At 47.2% G+C, this 27,605-nt stretch overlaps 7 protein-coding genes across 7 annotated transcripts; 6 read left to right on the top strand and 1 right to left on the bottom strand.

The window, feature by feature from the left end:
• Positions 1-1,213: 1,213 nt before the first annotated feature.
• Positions 1,214-4,537, top strand: CTRU02_206795 (TAP domain-containing protein; the record flags this gene model as incomplete). Its single annotated transcript, XM_036733011.2, has 6 exons — positions 1,214-1,578; positions 1,627-1,857; positions 1,908-2,021; positions 2,073-2,449; positions 2,498-2,787; positions 2,840-4,537. The coding sequence occupies 6 exons, from the start codon at positions 1,214-1,216 to the stop codon at positions 4,535-4,537; spliced, it is 3,075 nt and encodes a 1,024-aa protein (XP_036575242.2).
• An 802-nt stretch (positions 4,538-5,339) lies between these two features.
• Positions 5,340-5,958, bottom strand: CTRU02_206794 (uncharacterized protein; the record flags this gene model as incomplete). Its single annotated transcript, XM_070204776.1, has 2 exons — positions 5,340-5,836; positions 5,898-5,958. 2 exons carry the CDS (start codon positions 5,956-5,958, stop codon positions 5,340-5,342), a joined length of 558 nt encoding a protein of 185 aa, XP_070061309.1.
• Positions 5,959-11,177: 5,219 nt separating this feature from the next.
• Positions 11,178-14,639, top strand: CTRU02_206793 (sodium p-type; the record flags this gene model as incomplete). The annotated part of the gene is made up of 5 exons (XM_036733009.1): positions 11,178-11,432; positions 11,501-12,208; positions 12,283-12,457; positions 12,509-13,947; positions 14,031-14,639. 5 exons carry the CDS (start codon positions 11,178-11,180, stop codon positions 14,637-14,639), a joined length of 3,186 nt encoding a protein of 1,061 aa, XP_036575240.1.
• An 808-nt stretch (positions 14,640-15,447) lies between these two features.
• On the top strand, positions 15,448-16,290 carry CTRU02_206792 (HpcH/HpaI aldolase; the record flags this gene model as incomplete). The annotated part of the gene is made up of 1 exon (XM_036733008.1): positions 15,448-16,290. The coding sequence occupies one exon, from the start codon at positions 15,448-15,450 to the stop codon at positions 16,288-16,290; it is 843 nt and encodes a 280-aa protein (XP_036575239.1).
• Positions 16,291-17,948: 1,658 nt separating this feature from the next.
• CTRU02_206791 (reverse transcriptase domain protein) lies at positions 17,949-20,651 on the top strand (the record flags this gene model as incomplete). The annotated part of the gene is made up of 1 exon (XM_036733007.2): positions 17,949-20,651. The coding sequence occupies one exon, from the start codon at positions 17,949-17,951 to the stop codon at positions 20,649-20,651; it is 2,703 nt and encodes a 900-aa protein (XP_036575238.2).
• Positions 20,652-20,674: 23 nt separating this feature from the next.
• Positions 20,675-24,043, top strand: CTRU02_206790 (reverse transcriptase domain protein; the record flags this gene model as incomplete). Its single annotated transcript, XM_070204775.1, has 1 exon — positions 20,675-24,043. One exon carries the CDS (start codon positions 20,675-20,677, stop codon positions 24,041-24,043), a length of 3,369 nt encoding a protein of 1,122 aa, XP_070061308.1.
• Positions 24,044-25,914: 1,871 nt separating this feature from the next.
• Positions 25,915-26,182, top strand: CTRU02_206789 (uncharacterized protein; the record flags this gene model as incomplete). The annotated part of the gene is made up of 2 exons (XM_036733006.2): positions 25,915-25,946; positions 26,014-26,182. The coding sequence occupies 2 exons, from the start codon at positions 25,915-25,917 to the stop codon at positions 26,180-26,182; spliced, it is 201 nt and encodes a 66-aa protein (XP_036575237.2).
• Between the last annotated feature and the right edge of the window lie 1,423 nt (positions 26,183-27,605).

Here is a 27,605-nt window from a genome sequence, read left to right as displayed (position 1 = left end):
CAGCGCTCACGGATCGCGTTCATATGACCAGCACTTGATTCAAAATGGCAAAGAAGACTTCTTGGAGGGTTGATTACTTAGAACAAGACGCTGATTTCGGCTTTTACCTTGACTTATTGTACTTGGGACCATCCTTCCAGTATCTAGTCTGGTTCCGGGTCGCATGCCGGCCTTGCCAATTATATATTTATCTTTCTTTCGTTTTTGGATTTCAGCCATATAATATTAATAAAATATATGCCACTGAACGTTAGCCCTACTTTTTTTTCTAAGAGAAGAATCGTAAAAAGATGCATATTTTGAAATAGCCTCGATTGGAATTACATAGGGGCCGCGGGCTGGAGTTAGCGGTTAGAGTTAGTCTTAGTCCCTTGGTTCCAGTGGAAATTGGGTTAAGGTTGGGTGTTAGTAGGGAAAACCCAACTATCCACAGGCGGTTAAGGTTCTTCAACCCCCTAAACATAGTCAGGTTCGATGCGGGGCGTCACCACATGGAAAGGGGTAGCGCCATCAGCTGAGGGAGAGCGCAGGGACCACCGGCGTCGGGCCAGACCTTTCGGTTCCTAGTTGCCTTCGTGTTCCGTTCCTGATGTCTTGTCATTCATGTCATTCACAGAGCGTTAGTGCATTGTCGTGAAGTCGCTCAAAATACATGAAAGAGTGATGGGGTCTTTGCCTTCACTATCAATTGATCGATTTTGAATGATGACATGACTCTTATAATAACGTAAAATCGCCATTGTTTACGCTGTCACTGGTTCCATTTCCCCGTCGTGCCAATATAGAGCTCCAGAATCTTCCGGTTGTCTCGTGCTGCGGCCGTTGAAGGCAACCAAGCAAAAAGTTTCTGGGGTCGGTGCAAATGCCGAAATGAGTTTATCAGACTTGAGTCGATAAACATGCGCCAGGTCAATTCCTTTGCCTAATTGGGCGTTTTGGTCTACGACAGGTGCTTCCGTCCATCTCGCTACCGAGCGCCTGGTTGACATCTCAACTAGACTTAATTTGCTAGCTTGCAAGCTCACTAGCTCAACTCTAGCTTCTTGTGCGTTGCCTCGACACTTTGGATAGTTGCTTGAGAAAGGTTTAAAAATGAGGTCGTCTGCAATGTTTAGTTCGCAATGATCACGCCGATCCCACTCTCCTTACTCCAGTCACTCTTTTTGAGCCTCGTGCTCGTCATTATCACTCGTTAATTCTCTTTAATTTTGCCATGCGTAATTTACAGCTTGCTGCGGCCTTCGGGCTTGCTGCTTCCTCCGCTATGGTGCAGGCCCAGGAGTGTCCAGCTGGATATGAGAAGTCAGCCACGATCAACTGGGCCAGTTGCGGAATCGCAAAGTCTACACTTCAATGTGCTACGCTCGACGTGCCCAGAGACTGGACAGATCCCGCTAGCGTGAAGATGAAATTGCGTCTGATCCGCCAGCCAGCTGCTGAAGGCACAGAAAACCCCAAGTCAATCATCATGAACCCCGGCGGACCTGGAGCCAGCGGTATCAACATGGTTAGGGGAGGCGGCTCTGTGTATCAGCAAATTGTTGGAAATAACTTCCATCTCGTCGGATTCGATCCTCGGTTAGTCCCAAAAGTTCTGACTTGGTGAATGAAGCTGATACATTACAGGGGCGTCGGCCAGTCGGAGTTATACAAGTGCCCTCAACTCGACCAAGCCGATGGCACTAACTCGTATTTTACGGATGAAGGCCTTGCCACCGCTTTGAACTATACACGCGCTCAGGCAGCAGAATGCGCCAAAGAACAGTATAGATCAGACCTTGTTGGTACGGCCTTTACAGCTCGCGATATCAACGCCATCGCCGAGGCTCTCGGAGAAGATGGCTTGATCAGATACTGGTATGACTATTACTGCTTCAAAAACCAAAACTCAACTCTAATCAATGCAGGGGTTTCTCTTACGGAACGCTGTTGGGAGCAACCGTGGCTGCCATGTTTCCCACCAAAGTCGATCGAGTCATTTTGGACGGCAATATCAACCCCACAGACTACTATCGCGGATTGTAAGTATCCCTTCCTAAGTAAATCCGAGTTATAGTTAACAATTGTTTTAGGGGTGACGAGAGTTCTGCTGACTTGGACAAGGGAGTGAAGCACTTCTTTGAACAATGCGCAGAGGCAGGCCAACCCCTCTGTGCTGTAGCCGAAGCTGGCAAAACCGGAGCCCAACTTCAGCAGAAGTTTGACGATTTCTTGAAGAGTATTACCATAGAACAGAGTTACGAAATCCGTCAAGAGCTACACACGACTCTTTATTTCAAAGAGGCCGACGCGTTCAAGAAGTACGCCACCGCTCTTTCTAAGTGGTACACGACGCCGCCAGCCGTCCAGAAACGTGCTTTGGACTGGGATCCCACTTTCGACGAAGAGGCAGCTGCATGGAAATCTGCAACTTCGCTCGTTGCCATTACTTGCGGCGATGTGGTTGAGAGTAGGTGATCATGTAGCCAAACCTAGTTGCAAGCTGACACAGTACTAGGATTCTCTGCCTCTGAGAAGAACTTCAAGGATTGGCTGGCAGTATACTCCTCAACAGGCAAGTATGCGAGCAAGTATGGAGCTGATATATCCATCCGTGGTCTTTACCAATGCTCTACTTGGACTGTAAATGCAAAGGAAAGGTTCCAAAAACCATTCGTTGGCATTGCCACCAGGTCCCCAATTCTCTTCGTCCAGACTCAATATGACCCGGTCACACCTCTCATCTCAGCGCAGAATGCGGCTCTCGCCTTTAACGGAGCCCGTGTTCTACAGTCTACTGGAGTAGGAGTACGTGAATCAATCACGCATGAAGATAAGACCAGGGCTAACATTGTCACAGCATTGCTCCACTGCCAATGAGTCCCCCGAGTTGAACGAGGCGATCAAGACTTATTTGAACGAAGGCAAATTCCCAGATGATAAGAATATTATTTATACGCCAACAGTCAAGAATGTCTTTTCTGAAGTCAACAAGCGATCGGTTGATGGTCCGTTCGTTGATGCAACCTTTGAGGAAGCCCCCTTCTTCAACAAAGAACATCTTGAGATTAAGCGGGCCGATGCGGCCGTTATTCCAGCAGGATGTACCAAGATTGCCGCTTCTTCAACTTCAGGCACGGCATCAAGCTCCACGGCTGTTGTTTCGCCCTCATCTCCAGCCTCAGACATATCCTCAAGCTCCACGGCAATTGTCTCACCATTATCTGTTCCCTCAGTCGCATCAGCAAGCTCCACAACCATTGCCTTACTGCCGCCTTCTGCTGCAGCCTCATCAACCTCGTCAACAGCCATTGCATCACATGTGTTGGGAGATAATTCAGCTCCATCGTCCGCAACTGCTTCGTCAAGTGAACACGCTTCCGCATCTGTGTCGGGGCACGTATCAGCACAAGCAGACGCCTCGTCGGCCACGTCAGCCACGTCAGCCACGTCCGCAACGTCCGCAGTGGTCCCTGCTCTTGACTCGCAATCGTCAACTGCATCTGCATCCGCTCTTAACGTGCCTGGAACTGGGCCAGCATCTGCTTCATCGCTTGCATCAGTCGCTTCAGCTGCATCTTCACAGGCAACAACTTCTCAGCCAGCATCGCCCGCGTCCTTCACACCACCTGTGAATGATTCCTCGAACCTTCCTATTGCATCTTCGTCGTCAGTCAAAATCTCTGCGGACAAAGACATCAGCTCGCCGAATGCAACCCCCACCTCGGTATCATCAAAAGATGGCAAGGACTCAGGCCCGAATGCTTCATCTAAGCCATCTTCTGATGACAACAACGGAGGAATTTCCGCATCGTACAAGACCAATGGTAATGGTGACTCCCAAGCTACCACTGCTGCCTTCTCAGCCGAGACTTGGGCTTCACAATCCGGATTTGTTCCAGTTACTAGAACCTCAACCATCACAGCGGTTCAGACTATAACTCAATGTCCTAGGAGCGTGTCCTGCCCACTGAACTCAGCTACTCCAAGTGCTGTGATCACGAAAGTAAAGACTATCACTGGAACTTATGCTGTACCTTTGACAACCGTTTTTGTCACCAAAGTCGTCGATGTCTGCCCGACCGGCTTGACCACGAAAACGCTTACCGTCACTGAGACATGCAAGGCTGGTTGTACTGCGCGCCCAACTGGTATTCGTCAAGGCTGGACTACTACTGTAAAGTACTGTGACGCCTGCGCTACACCGTCAGCGGTGACCGTTACTTATTGCAATTCATGCAATAAGAAGCCATCTTCTGCACCGGGTGTTAAGAACACACCGGAAACACGTCCACACAAGCCTGCAAGCACATCTGTCGTCACTACCAAACCTGCCAACAAACCTACCGTCTGTACGAAGCTTACCAGCACACCAGCCATCCCCACGCAATATGTCTCGATCCCGGTCAATAGATCGCAGCCTGTGACTAAGCCCACGGGTGGTGCATCCTCAGTCCCGACCAATAAGGTGCAAATTGCTGGGGCTGCCGCCCTTGGAAATGCAGAGTTGCTACTCACCATGTCTGCTGCTCTCGCAGGAGTTTTCTTCTTGTTGTAAATTTCGATCCTTACTTAGTTTATAATCAAGAATCTTGGGCTGATCACCATTCAACCAAATGTGGATAAAATGCAAGATATGTGTGGCGCTATTCGTGTGAATGTGTGGCCTTGGGTCGAGGTCTAAGGATGCTAATAAAAGCTTACCATTCAGCATAAATATGTCAAATGAATGAAATAAGTGACATAAACTAAAACATTCAGTTGAACCCAAGCTCTTTATTTATGAAGACTTCTTGATAGCAAAGTTGTTTTAGTTAAATTGAATAAAGAATGACTCTTATGATGGTGGTAGTCCAATGTACCCTAAGTGCAGGTTAATGCCAAACATGGTTTGGAAACGGCCTTTAGCGGCTCGTAGTCTTCACTAATGACACAACACAAACCCACCTGCACTGGTAGAAACATGTAGCGTTTTGAAAAAAAAGGCAAATCTGAATCGCCCTAGTGCAGTTCCTTGGAACCTAAAAGGAGAAAAAAGGTATCTAGACCGGGTTGTCTGGTTATCACAGAATGCGACGACCTACCTTTGTAAGTTCTAGTTGCTTTCATTTGAATTTCCAGCCAGACAATCCCAAAATACTGCATTACAACACTATTAGAAGTGTCTAACAAGGGACTGAATTTATATTTCCATCCGATGTCATCTGCAATTTATCGATGTTACAGATTAGTAGCAAAGTTCGATTTAACTAGCTAATATTTCTCCGAGGGAGTATTGAAAATTCACGTTCAATAGGCTTATAGACTCAGTAGAAAGTATGACACGTATTTAACTTATACAATTTTTCATATAGAATAAGCTACAGTATACTCTTTTTGCTTCCACTTGATATTAGACTGTTTAGGTCGCTTATGTGGGGGAAAACCTCCCATGAAGCTTCCGAAACCTCCTTTCTGTAGTGAATATTAGCGGCTGAGAAATTGTGACTTTGATGTAAACTTAAAAACTTACAACCACGGCACCTGAAGGATCGAATAGGGCCCCAGCCATACCTCTCCAAGCTGGAGCAACCGAATCTGCCATTCATCTCGCCAGTGTGCGATGACTTGGAACCCTGGCAGTTAACCTCGTTGAAGGCAGAACAAGCGCCGCCCTTGAACACAACTGACCGCGGAAGGAGCGACCCCGAAACGCAACCTCCCTTCGAGGCGCCACCTCTCTGGAACTCAGTGCAAGAAGTGCCCGGCATATCCCAGTCGAAGGTGTAACATCTTTCGTTGTTACTCGCTCCAGAAACGATGCGGTAACGAGTGTTGTCGTTGGCGTCGCAGTTGGCGACGTTGTCATAGGCCGTAACTAGTATCAAGAGAATCAAAGTAAGAAACAGAACGAGTTGTGGGAAACAAGTTAAACATACCTTCCCAAGCCTTTGCACTAGCACAAAGGAGTGCAACGATTCCAACGGTGGAGAAATGCATTGTGTTGATCAATCCTTAAGAGGATGCGAACGTATGAAGATGGTGCGGAGCTTTGAGTAACATTCCACTTGAACAGAAGAAGGGACGTCTATTTATAATACGTTTTTGAATTATTTGTTCGTCTTTATGCTTTTTTCCTCTTTAATCTAAGAGGGTTCATAGTGACCATAACCGGGCGGTCCACCTTCGTCATTGGTTGCAACATGATACCACAAGTGGAGTCTGAGAGGTGAGCTGTTTTAATAAAGGCTCTGAATCGACTTGGTCTGGAATAATTACTTTGCCTTGTTTGGAAGGTATGAATTTGATGGCCAGGGCACTTTGGGTTCAAGATCATGCTCGCACGGAGACCAGGGCAAGGAATATTGCTGCCGTCCGCCAATCAGCCCAGTTGTTCACAAGCATGTGCCATAGGAAACTGGAGGGGCTAGACAGGGCGATGGATTGTCAAAAGAGTCCAAGCTAGCGTCTTCCGTTGAATGCATTTAGCCGTGGCGGTTCGAGCCGACTGAATAGCCACAACTGCCCTTTAGCGACTAAATCGATAGGCAGCAGCATATCAGAGTCCGAGTAAACCAATTACAAATCCTAGACATACCCATAGAAACCCCACAATAAAAAGGAGAAGTTTATAAAGGTTAAGTACTGAGTTGCAGTATAGGATTCTCCTCTACCTACACTGAGTTTAGTGTGATAAGGTATCAATGTCCACAATGGAAAAAGACTAGGGCAAAAAGGATCTTATTTGGAAGCAAAACAACTCAGTGGAGAATTCAAATAACCGGCTCTTTCCTATGGGCTCTGTTTCTGTCTTTTGAGTAATATGTTTCGCAGGATGAGTCGCGCGATAACACATTGCTTTATTTGAGGTTGATCAAATGCTACGATTTCTCATTCACCGACTTTTTCGACGGTATTTCCAGGTAGCATAGAGATCGCCTATTCGAGGGGAGTAGTTAGGGGCCACTGAAATGTAACCTGTTTGTGCGACATTTGCTTTTACTAGGTATCCAAGAGGGAAACCTTTCTTAGAGGGTCTTCCATCATTTGTATGGAACCTGAATAGACGACCGGGCTTAGGACGTATAAGACAGGTTTTTACAAATCAATTTAGAACTACCACTCATTACAAACGCTGAGAGCTAGCAAGACACGTTGGACCAGCGAACACGTCAGCCATAGCCTTAAGCTTAGTCGACTAAGCTTCTTTAATTACCTGGGTATGTGGGTATTACCAGCCGCAGGGCTAAGTAGCGATATTAGTCATGTTACCTGCCATAGGTCCATTCTGGCTGTCTGTTATCCTTATCTTGGAAAGATGAGAACACGACGTAGTGCTACATTGTTCATAGATATACATCGAGGTGACTTACTGGCCGTCCGGTTAAGTGGCTGTCAACCACCGTACATCAACGAGGTCGAAGACACCATCTCCCCACCTGACAGGTAAATGGATTCGATATATTTCCCATATAATTCAAATTTACCATTCCTATAGAGGATTGAACGGCAAAAGGTTTATGCTCGTGATGTAAACTAGCCACTCAAGCTGTAGTAAAGAAATTTCTAGCGAAACAAAGAGTTTGGATTGTAGTAACTTTATTTTCTAGAAATTCCAAATATGGAGCAGGCACTAAAAATCCTCTGAACTACAAATGTGGTTGTAAACGCAGCTAGTAGAACAGGCGGGTCGAAAATATACCGTTACCTATCTCCTGTAAGGAGTAAGAAGTGGGTGAAGATGGATATGATGTACCTTTTGCCTTTCGGCACACGATAGGATAGGATAGCTTCTATTGCAAACACAATAAAAGTAACTACGACTGTGAGAAGTTACTCTACCTAAGCCTGAGTGAGTACTATGTGATCCCGACAGGTAGTGAGAAATTGCAAGGTTGGCTTAAATTCCAAGAGGTTTACAATTCTTCTTGTTATGGTGCTTGTAGTGTAAGTCTTAACGATTGATCGCTTCAGAAGAGATTATGAACTCAGAAATCCATGAAAAAGGCGAAAAGAGGTGTACCTTGAGAAATGCCCACAGAAGGACACATGTTCGCGCTCGCATTAGAGTGACATGGAAGTGGGTGTGAAATGAGGTCTAGGGCACTTGGTTTCCTCAATTCTACTTAATTAAAAAGATTTAAAAAAAAAAAATTATCAATTTAATTAAATCGCCGAGGCTTTGATAAGTCCAGTATTATTGAACTTTTTATGTTATTACTTGCGCTATGGCCAGTTTAAGACCATAACAATGGTCCACCCAACTAAATCGTACTCGAGTCTCCGATTGCCTCTCTAACATGATGAAGAAGCCTCTTGTACGTCAATACATTAGCTTGATCTTATTCTAAACAGGTAGTGTCACCCTGCCTTTTGGGGCCTCCCAGTCATTTCTAGCTAAGATAGGTCCAGAACTACTCTGCTGTTACAAATTATTTGGCGTGTTCAACTAAATGCTATGGCACTTCTGTATTTGACAGATGCTGAAAACTGGTGTTGTGCGGCTGCCACTGCAACTCCAGTTTGGATAAGATGTCGGTTCAGAACAAACCCGTGTTGCATTTAGGTGCGAATTGAGCTTCATATGTGAGATTAGGGATCGAGGCAGAGTTCCTACAAGTCCCCTCTCTCCACGCGCGAAATGATCCCCTATGTGTTACTTCTCCCGTAAAACTTACCATTCCTACGGCTTTCATACCTCAGGATACCATCATCTTTGATCCTTCCAGCCGCTAAGCTTCGCATGATCTTTCCAACAGGAGGTGCTCCGCAAAGGCGGAAATGAATTCCAGATTCATGGAAGTTCATGTTCTTTTGTCTGGCTCAGGCTTCGGTGTGTTGCTGGGTCAGTTGCCACAAGCCGCTACCTGTGTCTGCAGCCCTATGTTTAATTGCGGCCGACCATTGTCGTTGCTCATAAAACTTCGTGGTGCAATTGGTAAAGATGTCAAATGAGCGCGGTCATTGACCCTTCGTATGGCTGCAACCTGCGTTGAGACACACACGCGTAGGTTTCACAATCATCAGTACACGGCCTAACAGTGTGATCCCAGTAAAGCAAGGTACGCAGTGTTGAGATCGTTGCACCACAAGGGATGGTCGCTTCCAGAAGGCCGCAGGCGTAGGAACAAAACTAAGGTCAGTCCATGGCGGTTTCTCAGGCAGAACCTCGCTGGTGCGGGGGAAACGGGTCCAGGCTGGTAAGTTTGCTGTCATCCACATTTAGTCGTAAGAAAGTCTGCGTATCCCCTGTAGCGGGTCCAGGAGTTACTAAAGCGTCTGGACTGTAGAACAATCGGGTTCCGCTAGTATCGTTTTTAAACGCATGTATCCCAGAGTTTGAGTGAGCGATTGATGAGAAATTTTAGCTGCGCCACCTTCTGCTGGTAGACTTGGGGTACTGGCAATAATAATGGCTACGCGATCTATATTGAATCTTCGGCATGGTGTCGCGATTCTCAACGTACAAGTTTTGTCCCCAAATCTAGATAGTGGTGTGCGAGCTTCGGTGCAAGGTGGTAACCAGTCGATTCTCGGATGATTGCAAATTATTCAACATGTAAACGTAGAAGAGTAAAACCCGAGGCACGAGTATTGCTACGCCGCTAACGAGTTTTGATAGGAAATTATGATTGTTTGTTTTGAAGTTCAATACGAGTCGGCCAAGTATCACGCCTCCTACCACATTACCAGCATGCGATAGCAGACTCTGGTTGGGGCGTAATAATTATGCACTCGGAAACTGTAGGTAGGTTTTGGCGGAAGCTTACGAGGATGCCGGCTGTGCAACCCAGCATGTGGTGAACCTTGAGTAGAAAACTCTAGTGGGAGCATGACTGGCTAAACTCCATAGTAATAGTTCTCCTAATGAGCAGAGTAGAATGGGCACGTTAGCAGCCTCAACGTTGTTCTCATCATTGTCATCACGATTATGGTCAAAGCTGAGAACTGGTCTTTTCAGGCATAATGCAAGATCAAATGCTACCCGATCCTGGTTCTGGGAGCTTCCGATGTTACCATTGCTAGAAAACTAAAACCGTTAACTTAGAAGAACAAATTGGTAATCGTATTTCGGGATCCTGGGGTCGGATGTTCAAGACACAAAGGTAAAAAGTGCTACAATATCCGTAATCCCGATGCAATGGGGCGGAATATGCACGATTCGATCGTTAATGCCCATTTCTGGTTAGCCCACTCCACCGATCAACCTCGATTCTAGACCAGCCCCGAAGCCTGTGGAGTAACACAAAGACTCATCCTGCTGGAATTTAATTACCCCGATTTTTTTATCTGTGGGCAAGTTCCTAAATGGGTGAAAGAAAAGAGTGCCGCCGAACCCGAGCCTACGCTAGGTGCGGGAGAGTGATTCACCTGCACTCTTTTTTTCGCCCACTTGTCCGAAACACATCCGGAGGCTCTTCCTAAGCCCTTCGGCGAATAGGAGTCGCTGCTGCACATCAAACCCACGTGAGAAGTGATGCACATTGAAAAACCAGGGCATTGAATCCGTCGGTATTGATGTGTTGATGAGCTTGAGCTACACTTTCCTAGTCTTTGATTTTTCTTAACGTATGTGTGTATTTCCTTTTTTGAGAAAACACAACTTGAAGCGCAAAATCTTGCTGGACTAGTTATTCGAATGCGGCGAACAGTCCAAGCTCAGAACTTGATCATCGGCCCGTTGAATGTCCCAAATTTCATATATGCCTCCTGGCCTTGCTTTGATTGATTGACGCAGAAGTGCGTACAATGGTAATGGTGGCGGCGACAAGTTATGAAGTATCTGTTAGTCAAACTGACTCTTGGCCTACCTTCGATTTGACAGTGCACGTACGTAATGGCCAACTTTAGTCAGAGTGATCCGTGCTGAATGAGCCTTGGCTGCCTTTTTGGGACACTCCATGGATTTTCGACAGAGTTCGACGGCAACTTTTTACGCTCATGATTGGACAGTCTCCAAACAGCCTTGTGGGAACACATCGACTTGGGGGGAATTCCATGGCGGATCGGCTCTCTTGTTGTTGCATGCTTTCAATTAAGTGTGGGGATGAAGCTTGTCTTTCTTCTTTCTCTTCCAGTACATAAAAGGGTCGATGGCCGATGATGGGTATTTTTTTCTCACTATACTGTCTTTTGATCATTGCAAAGAACACTCAAGAGGCCTGGTCTGAATTATTGTCACTGGCGCCCTGCTGGTTTTGAGAACCGCCACATGAACCATGTCTGAATCAAACGTTCAACAGGGCAATAAGGCGCCCGTCTCAGGCCAGGCCAATGAGCCTCTTACAAGGCCGGCGCATGCCTTGACTTTCGAGGAAGTCGCGCAAGAGTTGGAAACAGACGCAACTCGAGGTTTGTCAACAGAAGAAGCCACGAGTCGAACTACAAGATATGGGCCCAACGCCCTTGAGGAGGATAAGGGCGTTCAGCCTATCCAGATCCTTATAGCTCAGGTCGCCAATTGCATGACCCTGGTAAGTGCTTCCAGTATCACCAAGCGACTAGTTTCTTCAACTTCAGTCTAACTCATGTCGACGCTTAGATTCTCATCCTTGCCCTTGCCGCAAGTTTCGCTATCCAAGCCTGGATCGAAGGTGGCGTGCTGGCCGCAATTATCCTCATCAACATCGTCATCGGCTTCCTGCAAGACCTCCAGGCAGCTAAGACTATCGCCTCGCTGAAATCACTCAACTGTCCGACCGCTCGCGTGGTTAGAAACGGCGAAACAGTAACTGTTGAGGCTACCAGTCTCGTGCCCGGCGACATTATTGAGCTCAAAACAGGCGACAGCGTCCCAGCTGATGCGCGTCTTGTTCAAAGTGTCAACCTTGAAGCTGATGAGGCTCTGCTCACTGGTGAGAGCGTCCCCGCTCGCAAAGACCCGCAAGAGGTCTGCGACGAGGACGTTGGGCCTGGTGACCGCCTCAACATTGTTTTCACCTCCAGTATCATTACCAAGGGTCGCGGCCGTGCCATTGTTTTCGCAACTGGCATGTTCACTGAAATCGGCGCCATTGCTACCGCCTTGAAAGACCAGGGCGGCGACAAGCGGGTGGTTAAGCGCGATGCGGACGGCAAGGCCTCCGTCGGGGCTTACTTCGCTTTTGCAATTGGGAAGCTCTGGGACTGGTTGGGAGAGTTCTTCGGACTGACCGTCGGCACACCATTGCAACGCAAACTTTCCCGACTCTTTCTCTATGTATTTTGTTTTGCCATTGTCTGTGCCATCATTGTGTTGGGAGCCAACAAGGTAAGCACCTGGAAACTTCCCGCCTCCCTTTTTCTCCCCTTCTCTTGAACCCAGGGTTAACTGAACGCATGCAGTTCCGAAGCCGTAGCGATGTCATCATCTATGCTGTCGCCACTGCTCTTGGCACACTTCCTGTCACCCTCATTCTTGTGCTCACCATTACCATGGCTGCCGGAACTAAGGTTATGGTCGCGAGGCATGTTGTTGTGAGGAACATGCGATCTCTGGAGGCTCTTGGCGGTGTTACCAGTAAGTATACCGAAAGTTGTTTGCTGTTTTGCAATACTAACAGAGTTCCAGACATTTGTTCCGACAAGACTGGTACTCTGACTCAGGGAAAGATGGTCACCAGGATGGCCTGGATGCCCGAGCATGGTACCTATTCCATTGACACCAGCAATGACCCCTACGACCCCGAAGTCGGCGAAATCACCTTTACGCCGAATCAACCAAAAGACATGCGCGGCTCGAATGGTGGTTCTGTAGTCCCAGCCCAGGAGGCAGAGGCTCATGCCGCGCTTAAGCATTATCTTGACGTCGCAGCTTTCGCCAACCTAGCGACAGTTAAGAAAACGGTGGCTGAAAACTCATCAGAAGCCAAATGGCAAGCACACGGCGATCCTACTGAAATTGCCTTGCAAGTATTTGCTACCCGCTTTGGACGATCCGGCTTGTCTGCCCCTTGGAAGCAGCTAGCCGAGTTCCCATTCGATTCGTCCGTCAAGAAGATGTCCGTGGTTTGCCAGAACGAGGAAACTCAAGAAGTCAGTGTTTTTACAAAGGGAGCCGTGGAGAGGGTCATCGGAAGCTGCACGAGCATCACTGTCTCTGTTGGTGTGGCCGAGATGACCGAGGACATCAAGGCGACCATTCTTGAGAACATGGAGGCACTTGCCCGGCGTGGACTTCGTGTGCTAGCTCTGGCCAACGCGACCGGTGTGAGAGCGGTTTCGGACGAAGAGGCCCGCCACGGTCAGCTCAAGCGGGATGAGTTCGAGCAGAACCTCGTCTTCCGTGGACTGGTTGGAATTTACGACCCACCCCGTGCCGAATCTCGCCCCAGTGTCTTCAAGTGCCATCAAGCAGGTATCGGCGTCCACATGCTGACGGGTGACCACCCTGAAACTGCACGCGCCATTGCCTTGGAAGTAGGAATCCTGCCATCAAAGATGCACCTCTTGCGCGCCGATATTACTGAACGTCTTGTCATGACCGCACACGACTTTGACAAGCTGACAGACCAAGAAATCGATGCTCTCCCAGAGCTGCCCTTGGTCGTGGCTCGCTGTGCTCCGTCGACTAAGGTCCGCATGATTGACGCCCTGCACCGTCGGAAGAAGTATGTGGCCATGACAGGTGACGGAGTCAATGATAGTCCCAGTCTGAAGCGCGCCGATGTTGGCATTGCCATGGGTCTCAATGGTAGCGACGTCGCCAAGTCAGCTTCGGATATCGTGCTTAGTGACGACAACTTTGCCAGTATCCTCAACGCTGTTGAGGAGGGGCGGCGCATCTTCGACAATATCCAAAAGTTCATGCTGCACGTCCTCGCTGCCAATGTTGGTTTCGTTCTTACTCTCATGATTGGACTCATCTACAAGGACTCGGGTGAGACGTCAATTTTTCAAATTACACCTGTCGAAATTTTGTTCATGCTACTCGTCGCCGGCGCTTTCACCGAAACTGGTCTTGGCTTCGAGTCTGCCTCGCCTGATATTCTTAACAGGCCACCTCAGAGTGTAAGTCATTCCTGTGATTCTACCACTATCAAAAACATGAATGTAAGGAGAAGGGAGATAAGGAACTGACTGACAATTTGCAGCTCAAATATGGTGTCTTCACCCCCGAATTCCTTGCCGACATTCTCGCCTATGGTCTGATTATGGCTGCATGTCTGCTCGGATCTTTCGCAATCGCCTTTTTTGGCATTAACGATGGTCGCTTTGGCACAGATTGTAACATCAGGTATTCCAGCTCCTGCGAGTCCGTTTTCCGCGCGCGGTCGACCTGCTACACCACAATGATGTGGGTCTTTCTTTTCCTCGCCTGGGAACTTGTCGACAGTCGTCGCTCGTTCTTTTTCGGCGCTGTTCATGACACAAAAGCTTGGGCTACGCGGCTGTGGCGCAACCCATTCCTCTTTTGGTCCGTCATTGTTGGATTCGTCATCGTCTTTCCCACGTTGTACATTCCTGTCATTGACCACGTCGTATTCATGCACACGGGCATCGACAAGGAATGGGGTATCGTCTTTGGCATGTGCATCTTATTCTTCGCAGGCGCCGAAGCGTGGAAGTGGGCAAAGAGAGTGTACTTGAGGAGGCACGGCATGATGCACAGGAAGAGCGCAGGATTGACCGAGGAGGACTTGGAGAAGAGGACGTTTGATGGGTTCTACAGCTCAAGCGAAGACAGCTCGCAAGAGAAATAGATGATGAGAATATCGATGTGACAGTACAGGCTTTTTGGAGGGGGATTGAAATAGATGGAGAGATTTGATTTTATAGCGAAGCATTAAGATACCAGAGGATCCGCGGAGAATGCGGCATGCCGCAGGAAAATCCATCACATTATCTTCAGATTTGAACAGACTGGTGAGGTGTTTATGTAACTGTTATTTCTGTCCGGATTGTCGCTCAACAAGGAACAGCTTTAGTGTACAATACGACTGGCCTCGAGCCGTGTGATCTAGGGCGTCCCATTGTAGGCAGGTTCACCGTGCGGAAACGGTAAACCTCCTGCCCCAGGTAACAAATACTTCTGGTTTGTGTTATTTGAGCACATTGTTTTATAGGCTCTTCAAGTTTAAGGCATTTTTCGCTATCCGTCGACCTCAGTGTAAGCGTGCCGTTGTTGGGCGGCGTCGGATATGCCGACAGATCCGGAGCACGTCCGAGAGACCCGGACCTGGTCCGATTGAACCGGATGCCGTCCGATTGACGCGGACGTCGTCCGACGCTCTCACTTAATTGACGGGAGTCGGCCGAAGCCCAGTGAACATTACAATTGCGCCTCAGATCGCCAGTATCCTCGGTTATTGTTATTTGATTGCAGGCCAGCCCTTGTCTGGTAAGAGGCTTATTATCTCAAAAGAGTTGCGAAAGATCAGAAAATCCTCTTCTATACCAACTCAGATATCAACCCCTTATATATCAATCCACTTGCCTGCCTCTCCATCTTGTCTTTTCTTGCATCTTATCATCTCAGTATATCACCTCTCACACCTGCATACTTTCACCATGGGCTCACTCGGCAGTCACAACGCGACAAACTACATGCTGTCTAACCCGTTTAGAACCCGCATCCTAGCGGGCGAAATCTGCCCAGTCATGACGGTTAAAATGGCAATTTCCAACGAGATAGCAATGATGTGCAAAATGGCTGGGATCTATGGCATGTTTATCGAAATGGAGCACTCCACGCTCGACGCCCGAGATGTGGGCCAATTAGTCCTCGCTTGCAACTACGTTGGCGTCTCCCCTATTGTGCGAGTTCCCTCCAAATCCCACTGGCACATCAGCAGGGCATTTGATTGCGGAGCGGCGGCGGTTGTCGTCCCTCACGTCGAGACTGTTGCGGAGGTGCGCGATCTCGTCAAGTATGCCAAATTCGCCCCCATTGGCGCCCGCGGGTGCTCCAATGCGCAGCCTATTCTCAATTTCCAGAACGTACCGACACTGGCACAGAACGAGTTGCTCAATAGGGAAACGATGCTGATACCTATGATCGAAACTCCGGACGCCGTAGAGCTAGTTGAAGAGTTCCTAGCCATTGAGGGCGTCGATGGTATCCTTATCGGTTCCAACGACCTTACCACGGATATGGGCATCCCGGGACAATACGACAACCCAACGTATCAGGACGCCGTGACTAAGATTGTGCTGGCCGGTAAGAAGGCCGGCAAGCCTATCGGCATTGGTGGTATCGGCCCAAGAAAGGACCTACTGGAGAAATGGTTTGCTATGGGCGCGAGCTGGTCGCTTAGTGGTCAAGACATGGGCGTGCTGCAGGCGGGTATGAAAAAGATTGGCGAGGACTACCGAGCAATTGGAGAGCGCGTAGCCAAAGTTAGGGCGACGTAGTAGTCGAGAACGTTGTAAATGAATTGGATTAAATGAACTAAACTGCAAAGCAAACTTTTCAATGTTCGAAAATAGGGAAGTCTTTCATGCCTCAATTAAACACGTCGCAAGCATTAGTGAATCTAGACTTGGCGGATGTAAGTTGATCAACTCTATCATGTGCGCCGTTTTTGAACACAACACATTAGTCTGCGGCTACACTAGCACTATCGAAAGTCAGTGTAGAGCTGTATTTCGAGAACTGGATTTAGTAACTTGGAAAGAAACTTACCCAGCCGTCTCTGGGATAAGCAACCACATGCCAGCAACGGCAAGAAGACCAATGCCAGCATAAAACCACCCGATCTTGAAGCCCCACCCTATTTTATTGGCATTGATCATATAGTTAAGGGACCAGCACGTCCATGATGACTCCACAAAGAGGCAAAAAGCACAAAGATATTTTGCTTCCTAAATCTGGGGGACTACACCTAAGATACTAACAATAATGCAATAGAACCAGGACAAAGTCGTGACAAAGCAAGGCATTAAACGCCGGCCAACTATGTCAGCAACAAATACAGTCACAATAATTGTGACAATGTTAATTGACGACGTGATGCATTTGATAGTGAACGGATTCTGAAGGCCTGCTTGTTGAAAGAAATGGGTACTAGACGTTCCAAAAAGCTTCAAGCTAATAAACTGATGAGAGAGGTTGTTCCAGAGGGCTCTCAAGGTCCGTCGGCCGTCAGTAACAAATTGCATATCAGTTCTCTTTACGTTGTTCAGCAGCAATGGTGTTCTCATGCTCAATTGCAAGGTTGAGTGGGCGATAATAACAATCGACGTCATAACGAGGCACACTACCGTTAAGCTTTCGTAAGGCGGCTTTTGCCCTTCCGATATGTCCACGCGAAATATACCGGGCTGCTGATTCTGGGTTAATTACATAAACCAGAATCATAACAGCAATATGTGCCCACTGCGAAAGGATCAGAAGTAAGTTTCACAAAAGCAAAAATAACTCTATAGAATAGGAAGAGACTATACGCTCACGTGATATAGATCTCAACGTAAAGAAGATGTTGCGACCAACTGTTACGACCCGTCAGATGCACTTAACAGACCCACTGGGTCGGGCGGCTACGACAGGACATATGTACGTAGGATCACGGGAACAAGGGTAAACCTCTCGGCAAGGAAGAACTACGTTACAAGTCACGTGACAATCGACCAATCAGGACAGAGTCGACAGAGTCGACGAGCGACTCTGTAGACTCCTGTAAAGGACCAATCAGAAGAGAGTCGATAGAGTCGACGAGCGACTCTATAGACTCTCTAAGACATTGGGAAACGGGACTTGTATATAGACCAGGACTTGAGCATCTGCTTAAGCCTTCTAGATAGTTCTTCAGCAATCAACTTGTGATTCATCCTCGAATGACTTTCAGCTTACCTCTCAGTATTGTGAATACTAAGAACCTCGTTACCATAGTGTAAGACTGATCACCTTACCCTAACCCTACGATCTACCAGAACGACCTCTACGAACCAGTGTTAGTCTCTTACTGCACCTTCTGTTAGCAGAACCCTACTGTCAGATAGCTGGCCGTAACACTTTGATTGCTCCTGTTCAGTAAGTTGCCCTTTGAGACTAACGAACAGTATAAGACAAGATGTCTTCGCACGGAACTACCGAAAACCCTACTCCTGGAACCTCGTCCACGTCCGAGAGACGTATTCCCCAGAATCTGGCCCAAGAGATTCAAGACCAGGAAATGAAGGAGGAATCCGATAGCGATGACGACAATGAAGAACTTAAGCGGCAACTTGAGCGGAACAACAACGAGCTCAGGGAAATGAAAAACCTGTTCAACCAGAACGTCAAAGCCCTCAAGGAGCTACAGGAACAAGCCCGCCGCACCAAAGAACTAGAGAAGGAAGTCACAACCCTTCGAGCTGCCGCGAACGTCATATCAGCTCCTGTCGAAGGAAGAGAACGCCTTAAGCTCAACACCCCTACCACCTTCGACGGAACCCCTGGACAGCTCAAAGGATACTTGGTACAGATACGGACCTACCAAGCCTTCCACATCAACACGTTCCAGAACGATACCGAACGTGTCGTCCACGCCGCCACCTTCTTGAGAGGGAAGGCCCTCGCTTGGTTCGAACCCCTCCAACAAGAATGGCTGGACACCCCTATCGAGAGATACAGTCAAGAAGTGAAGGACATCTTTTTCAGCTTCAGTGGATATGTTAAAGCCCTTCAATCTCTCTTCTTAGACCCCGATGAGAAAAGACAAGCAGAAAGAGAACTGGCGAGCCTACGACAAAACAAATCAGCTACAATGTACGCCGCAGAATTTCGACGACTCGCAGCCAGACTCGACATGACCGACGAAAGCAAAGTCTTCGCTTTCTACCAGGGTCTCAAGGACGACGTCAAGGACGAAATGGCCAAAGTGGACACGCCACCTAGCTTCCTTGATTATGTCGAATACGCCATTAAGATTGACAACCGACTGTTTGAACGACGCAAGGAAAAAGGAGAAAAACGTCAAACAGCCAACTCAGGAAAGAAATACCAATGGCAACCTCAACACAAGTTCAACAACAAAAACCAGAACAACAGGAACAACAATCAGCAGAGCACCGCACATGGACAACACAGTGGACCCATGGACCTGAGCGTCGCGCAAAAAGACAAACCCAGACGCAGAGAATTCAAATGCTACAACTGCGACAAGCCAGGACACATGGCCAGACACTGCATACAGCCTAAGAAACTTACGGCAACCCCTAAGCAAGCCAACGCTGCAACCAAAATCCCTAGCCACGAAGAAAAGGGATGGACAGCCTGCTATGACAATGATTGCACTACGCACAGGCATGCAAAAGAGAATAGTGGATGGTACCCTCAAAACCCAGCAGGACGATCGGGATACGACACCACCAACATACCCAAGGCCATTGCTGTGATAGACCGATACACCGGTGGACCGGATTACACTAAGCAGCGACAAGAGCCACTCGACGACTGGGAACAAGCGAAGAAGGCCGCGGAACTCAACAACGCCTTCCAAGATGGTAGCATTGTGTACCAACCGGGACTCTTATGGGACATCCCACGCCTCGCCAACTATCGACAGACGAATAAAGTAAACACCCCGGAAAGTCTCTCAGAAGAAGAAGCCAGGAAACTCGAAGAAGAAAACGAGACAGCCATCAAACGGATACAAGACGCCATCAACTACACGATGCAAATTCGAAACAACAGCGAAGTTGGAGACACCCTCCAACACATGCGGAAAACCCGAGACCGCCGCATCGCACTACGCGGAAACACCCGAGGACAGTATCAACTCAAGTACAAAGCAACCCAATTTGTCTACCGACCCCAAAACGATGGAAAGACGGAACGAACCCTCGCGGTAGCCAGCAAATACGCCCGCAAAGCCACCGAGCAATTGGATGAAATGCTGAGACAACAACAATTCAGGGACGCCAGCACCCAGACCCGAGTATACCAAGCAAAGGACAACCTAAGCCAACGATGGAGCTCACCATATACCACGGTAGCCAGCGACTCGACCTTTGAATTGCCACAAAGAACCCGCGCTACTCCTCAACCCATCTCGGAATGGGCTGAAGACGTCGCAGACGGACCACCCTCGGCGGAAGTACGTCCACAAGGAACGTCGATAGACGATACCGACCCGGAAGACGCAGAAGAAGAACACCATCTCGACAGAATGGAAAAAATTAAGGAAGTACTAGAATACAAATACATCGACCCCCAAGACGACTGCCAACAGATCGCCTTCCATGCAGAAGAATATCATAACAAAATCCCTACAACAATCACACAAACCCGGGATGAAGAAATATTCTTGGAAGACGATCCCAGGATTACGACACAGCACAGAGAACACAAGGAGATAGCATGGATCTACTGCATCTTCGATCACTGCGCCTACCATCTCTTAAAGAAAGCAGAAAACGAACTATACCCCAAAAGAAAAGAAGAACTGCGAATCCGCAGAGCCCATGAGGAACAAGAACTCTCATATTGGGAAGTACGGGGAGAACCCGGAGAATGGAAAACCAACAACAATGGAATAGCATTCCTACGACCCAGCGTCGAATACCCTCAGAAGTGTGTGAACCACTTCACGGGAGTCTGGTGGAATTGCAGGGAAGACCTATGCAAACTCCACTACATTCCAAAAAGCGAAAGTTGGAGATTCCGACAACAAGAACTAGACAAGCAAGGACAGGACGGCGAGACGCCCAGCCCACCTCGTCTAGGAATCAGAGAAAGTAACCTCGGCAGAGACCGAAAGAAGGGCGAGAAGGCCCTCTACTCAAAAAACTAGGAGAGCCGCCTTGTCCGGGACACATGGCGAGCTCCCCCAGCAAGTCCCTATGTGCTACATTCGACGACGACGCACAAATGAAGATCACAGTAAACCTGGGCGGATACACCACACAGGTCCTGATAGACTCAGGAGCCCAAGGAAACTTTATCGCACCCCGAATAGTGCAACAGCGAGAAATACCATGGAATCAGAAGCAAAACCCTTACCGACTAAGGAATGTGGAAGGGAAAGAAGTCGAGTATGGCGGAGGCAGCATTGATCAGGAGACAGCGCAACTCCCTTTGCTCTACCATGGCCATCAGGAGCTTATCAGCCTCGACATCACGGAGATAGGAAACCACGACGTTATCCTCGGAATTCCATGGCTACGAAGACATAACCCACAAATCGATTGGGTTACCGGCCGAATAAAATTCAATCCAGCCTCTGAGAAGCACTCGACGAAGGCCTCATGCGGATTACTAGCAGCAACCAGAGCAAGACCACGCCTGATGCTAAGGATAAAAGACATTGGCACTAGGACGCTAGCAGCCACGACGATTGACAAAGTCACGGAAGATCCAATGTCAAAGATACCTGTTGAATACAGGGTCTACAGCAAACTCTTTGCACCAGAACTCGAGACCGGATTACCGGAACACAGCAAGTGGGATCACAAGATCGAAATTAAGGAAGGACACGAACCCACCTTTAACAAAATATACCCACTCAACCAAGAAGAAATGAAAGCCTTAGACGAATGGCTTGACGAAAATCTTGCGAAAGGATTCATCAGACCTTCGAAATCACCCGCAGGATACCCCGTACTATTCGTACCAAAGAAGAACGGGAAGAAACGACTTTGTGTCGATTATCGACGACTCAACGATATTACGATCAAAGACTGTTACCCACTGCCCCTCATATCGGAACTAAGAGACCTACTCTACGAGGCCCAATGGTTCACAGCCTTGGACCTTAAAGGAGCCTACAACCTTATCCGAATTGCAGAAGGAGATGAGTGGAAAACAGCCTTCCGAACGAGAAGAGGACAGTTTGAAACGTTAGTCATGCCATTTGGACTCACCAACGCACCGGCTACATTCCAAACTATGATTAACCAAGTACTACGGGAATATCTGGACAAGTCTGTTGTTGTGTACCTCGACGACATCCTTATATTCTCCAAAACGTTGGAAGAACACAAGAAGCATGTCCACGAGATTCTCAAAGCACTCGAACAAGCGAAGCTACTTGTGGAACCAGAGAAGAGTCTGTTTCACAAACAGGAAGTAGAATTTTTAGGGTTCACAATCACGCCAGGCGTAATCAAGATGTCCCCTAACAAAATCAAGGCTGTGCAAGAATGGCCTACACCAGAAAACCCGAAGGACATACTATCCTTCTTAGGATTTGTCAACTTCTACCGAAAATTCCTCAAAGACTACTCCAAAACGATATTGCCTCTTACCGAACTCACTAAGAAAAATGCACCTTGGGAATGGACAGACAAACAACAGAAAGCGTTCCAAGAAGTCAAGGACAAGGTCACATCGGAACCCGTCATCCAGATTCCGAACCCTGAGAAGCCCTTCGAGCTCGAAACGGATGCTTCGAACGAAGCTGAAGGAGCGCAGCTAGGCCAAAGGGACGAGAACGGAGTCCTACACCCCTGTGGATTCTTTTCAAGGAAGTTCCAAGGACCTGAACTGAATTACCAGATCCATGATAAGGAACTTATGGCAATTATCGACGCATTCAAAGAATGGAGACCCCAACTATCAGGAACAAAGTACGAAGTAAAAGTGTACACGGATCACAAGAATCTGGCACACTTCACCACTTCGAAAGAGCTCAACAAACGACAAATCAGATGGTCAGAATTCCTCTCAGAATTCAACTTCAGAATCATCTACAGGAAAGGATCAGAAAACGGCAGAGCAGACGCGCTCAGCCGAAGACCCGATTACAAGGACGAAGTCCCAGAAGAAACTCAGGTTATCCTCAAAAAAGACAATGGCGACCTCGTACCCGCCGCGAAACTCTTAATGATCGGCGACCGTGTCAAGACCAGCACGACTGGAAGAATGACACACGACCAGATCAGGGAGATACACAGCGCACCCGCTCACGGTCACCAAGGAGTTACGAAAACCTGGAAACGAATTAGACAACACCACGACAAGCGAGTAACAAGAAAAGACGTCGCTGACGCAATCAAGGATTGCGAAGTCTGCGCAAAAAGTAAGCCCAGCAGACACAAACCATATGGAGAATTACAACCATTGCCAGCACCACCAGCACCCTGGCACTCAATCTCTCTAGACTTTATCGTCAAACTACCAAAATCGAGAGAACCACTCACTAAAGTACAGTACGACAGTATACTAGTGGTTGTGGATAGATTCACGAAGTACGCGTATTTCATACCATACTTGGAATCAAGCACGGCAGAAGACTTAGCATACACCTTTCTCAGGATCATTGTCAGCCAACACGGCCTGCCCCAGGAAATAGTATCAGACAGAGGATCAGTCTTTACGTCCAAGTTCTGGAGATCCCTGATCTCGCAGCTCGGAGCAAAGCACAGCCTCAGCACTGCCTTCCACCCGCAGTCCGACGGACAAACGGAAAGAATCAACCAGATCCTGGAAACGTACCTAAGGAGTTATGTAAACTACGACCAGGACAACTGGGTCAAGTTGTTACCAACCGCACAGTTCGCATACAACAGTTCAATAGGAGAAAGCACGCGAGAATCACCTTTCTTCCTCAACTATGGATTCAACCCTACCGCTTATGGAGAACCCCGAACCGGCTCTGCCGCGATAAAAGCAGTAGCAGACATCAAGAAACTTAAGGAAATCCAACAAAAACTACCCCAAGAACTCGAATTCGTACGGCAAAGAATGAAGAAACACGCCGACCGACATAGGGTGAGAGGCCCACCCCTAAAAGAGGGAGGTAGCGCCTACCTCATACGGCGAAACATCAAAACGAAACGACCTAGCGACAAACTCGACTTCAAAAAACTAGGACCTTTCGAAATCACGAAGAAAATTTCCGAAGTCAACTACGAGTTGAAACTACCGGAAACAATGAAATGTCACCCAGTCTTTCACGTCTCATTATTAGAACCAGCACCGGACGGTATACACACCGAAGACTGCATCATTGTGGAAACAGATGACACCGAATACGAAGTAGAACGCATTCTAGACCACCGGAGGAATGACGAAACAACAGAATACTTCATTAAGTGGAAAAACTATGGACACGAAGACGATTCGTGGGAACCAGCTAAGAACCTGGAACACGCTCAGGAAGAACTCCAACAATACTGGCACCAGAGGACGTCTCTGGACCCCAGTCGTCCAAACCGACGCCAGACCAATCCACGACGCCAATAGCACCCAGGGAATGAAGTGCACCCACAGTTTCCGAGCTAGCACTCTGCAAACCAAGAACCTCGGAACGATACTCATTCTCAACCTCCTCCACACGCCGCAAACCAGATCGAATGAGATCAGTCGCCTCACGATTGATGTCCTTGCGACGCCTTCGTAAACGACGAATCTTCGCCATAAGAGCTAACTGCTCTTCTTCAGCTTTCTCAAGCTCATCATCAATTTTTATTTTCTGTTGCCGAACCCGAATGAGGGAAGCCGCGGAAGGACCGTGAATGTCGCAAGAATGCTTATCGGCAACGCAACGCGAACAACGAGAAGAATTAACTTCGGAAACGACGCAGTCGACACCGGCAGCCGCGCAACCGGAACAAGGGACAGGCATGATGAACCCGAACAAATCGACAAGCTGGCTAAGTTCCTTATAAGCCACAGGGTTCTTTGATTTGGATTTTTGAACGCGACCTGACATGATGTCAGCATTATGAATAAACAAGGAAGCACGATTGACGACTCCCCAACCTGGGAAGCCACGACCTACTTATGTTGGCCTTGAGGACAAGACCATCGAGGGGAGACCTGATGTTACGACCCGTCAGATGCACTTAACAGACCCACTGGGTCGGGCGGCTACGACAGGACATATGTACGTAGGATCACGGGAACAAGGGTAAACCTCTCGGCAAGGAAGAACTACGTTACAAGTCACGTGACAATCGACCAATCAGGACAGAGTCGACAGAGTCGACGAGCGACTCTGTAGACTCCTGTAAAGGACCAATCAGAAGAGAGTCGATAGAGTCGACGAGCGACTCTATAGACTCTCTAAGACATTGGGAAACGGGACTTGTATATAGACCAGGACTTGAGCATCTGCTTAAGCCTTCTAGATAGTTCTTCAGCAATCAACTTGTGATTCATCCTCGAATGACTTTCAGCTTACCTCTCAGTATTGTGAATACTAAGAACCTCGTTACCATAGTGTAAGACTGATCACCTTACCCTAACCCTACGATCTACCAGAACGACCTCTACGAACCAGTGTTAGTCTCTTACTGCACCTTCTGTTAGCAGAACCCTACTGTCAGATAGCTGGCCGTAACACCAACCTTCGAAAGAAGGTTTATACTAACAAAAGTTTAGATTAAATCCTAGATTATAAGGCGATCGTCGTGACGGCCTCCCGTAATGACGGGCGCTATGGTTGCAGCGTAGCTAATGTAGCCTGCTGACACCCCCTTTTTTTTCTTATTACTACAGATGGAGAAGGTTACTGTGCCTGTAGGAAGGTTTAAATATAAAAATAAACTGATTAGAATAGTAGAACTAAGTGAAAGCTTAGATGCCGTAGATAGATAATTAAACCTTTCACAACGGGAGGAATATTAAATAAAGTTAAAGCTAATTATATTATTGTTGCTGATCAACCTCTAGGTAAGTTTTCGGCGATAATAGAGCAAATTGATAGGAAGAGAAACCACTGCTCCCTATCGAGTATTAAAAACCCGAGTCATAAAAGATCCTTATACTAGTATAACTAGTACCTTTAGTACGAAATTATATTTAGTTTAAGCTCTATTACCCTACTAGCCTGAAACAATACGTTTAAACTTAATTATAATTTTTTAGGAAAGCCAGCATGATTAGTAGTGACGACCTAATCATTAAGTAGGCGGAGATTTGTCCGGAAATTTGAGTCTTGAATGTTAATTGAATGCAAGCGCAGATAATACCAGCGGTTTTATATAAACTTTCCTTTAAAAGCAGTCCTAAGAAAGCCAGAGTTATAAAATAGCGGGGTTCCGGCTCCCACGACACAAGAATAATTATTAAACACTTCTGCCTTCATCATCTCACTGGTCAACCCAATTACAATGCTCTGCTATACTACTGTTATGACCCTCTTGTCTGTTATTTATATAAAAGCCTATACCATCTCGAGGAGCGACTTGGCTAACTATATACCTCTATAGGGGTCTCTCCAGTATTGCCGTCGTCGCCGCCGATCCCGGATATGATGACATCAAAGATTGCTACTGCGGTGTTCATAAATTAAATGGTAACGATCCTACCAAGACCCGCGCTGCCTGTGCGTTCTATGGTTCTGTTGGTAAGTACTTATTTAGCCACCTTCCCATATAATTTTTAAACGACTGATTGTTTGGGTTTTGCCGGCATTAGCTAGGGCTTATAATGGAGCCACAACATGCAACATCATCATTGATCTTAACGAGCCATTGTTTATATCTCATTGTAAAACGGTTTTAGGCACTGATGGGTGGTGCGATCCGCATAAATAACTTAAAGATGGTAAGGGATAAGTAAATCAAACCTCTTAGGCTAAAGCTAGTTATTTTATTATATAAAGTATCCCATTATTTTACTTGGTATTACTAGAATATTATATATACTAGCTATTAAAGCTTTAGTCTACTAGCGTATAACTAAGTTCGTAATTAGTATAAATCTTGAAAATCCATAATAAGGAGTTTAAAAATATTTAGTTATCTTGAGTAGTTTAAAAGTATTTGATTGCCGCGATTAATTATTAACGCTATTAACTATAATAATTCTTTTTAGGGAGCTGCTCTTATTGAACAATCTCATAGAATATGTAGGTCGGCGATTTCCTACGTAGTCTACATTTCAACGTCTGCTTATGCCATGTGGAGCTGTCAAGTTATTTTCCACGGCCGCGTGGCCATTATCACTATCCGAATGATACTCTCACAATACTATTTGAAGGCGTGGATCAGTGACATGTCGAAAAATAAATGTTGCGGCCAAACCACAGCCTAACTGCGAGGAGAACGGAAAAAAGCAATTTCTAACTAAGTCTAGATTACGCCTCGTTTGCTCAACTAGCGAAGGCTGTGTAATATTGGCCCAATGTTGGATCACATGTCTTGGAACTTTTGTCTCACTAGAAATAGTCCATTTTCAGCTTCAGCCCCAAAGCTCATTGTTCATAAATAGCTGACCCTCCCTGAAAATATCAGGCATTGGTACAAATTACCACTTTGAATCAGTAAAAGATGTCGTCCGATCCTCTTATTCAACTTTGTGAGAACATTTCTGATGCAGCGCAAGCAATCAGCCGGTTCCTTGAACATGAAAGGGATGCATCTGCGTCTACTACGGACACCATGGCATTGTTAAGGCAATCTGCAGCTCTGCCCGCTGAGGTCAAAGATGCCAAAAACACCATTCTCAATGGCGCATTGAAACTTCGTCAGCTTGTATCCGGTCCAGTCGAATTCCATCAGGAAATGATTATCAATGTTAGTGCGTCAAGAGCAGAAATTGTCACTCCGCTGACGAGATCCTTCTAGTACCAAATGATGGCTTGTTTGAGCTGGCTTCTTCGTTTTGATATCCCCGAACATGTGCCTCTGACTGGCAGTATTACCTATGATAAATTAGCACAAAAGGCTCGGGTTCCTGTTATCCATCTCCAACGGGCTGTTCGCTTAGCCATTGCCAACGGCGTTTTTAGTGAGAAAAACAACATTGAAGTTTTTCACAACGACATGTCAGCGAGTTTCTGCACAAACCCAGATTTTTC

The sequence above is a fragment of the Colletotrichum truncatum genome (assembly GCF_014235925.2).
Source record: "Colletotrichum truncatum strain CMES1059 chromosome Unknown Contig_0004, whole genome shotgun sequence".
In the NCBI taxonomy this organism is placed as follows: domain Eukaryota; kingdom Fungi; phylum Ascomycota; class Sordariomycetes; order Glomerellales; family Glomerellaceae; genus Colletotrichum; species Colletotrichum truncatum.
The sequence above is the reverse complement of the archived record's forward strand: the minus strand, read 5'-3'. Positions and strand labels throughout refer to the sequence as shown.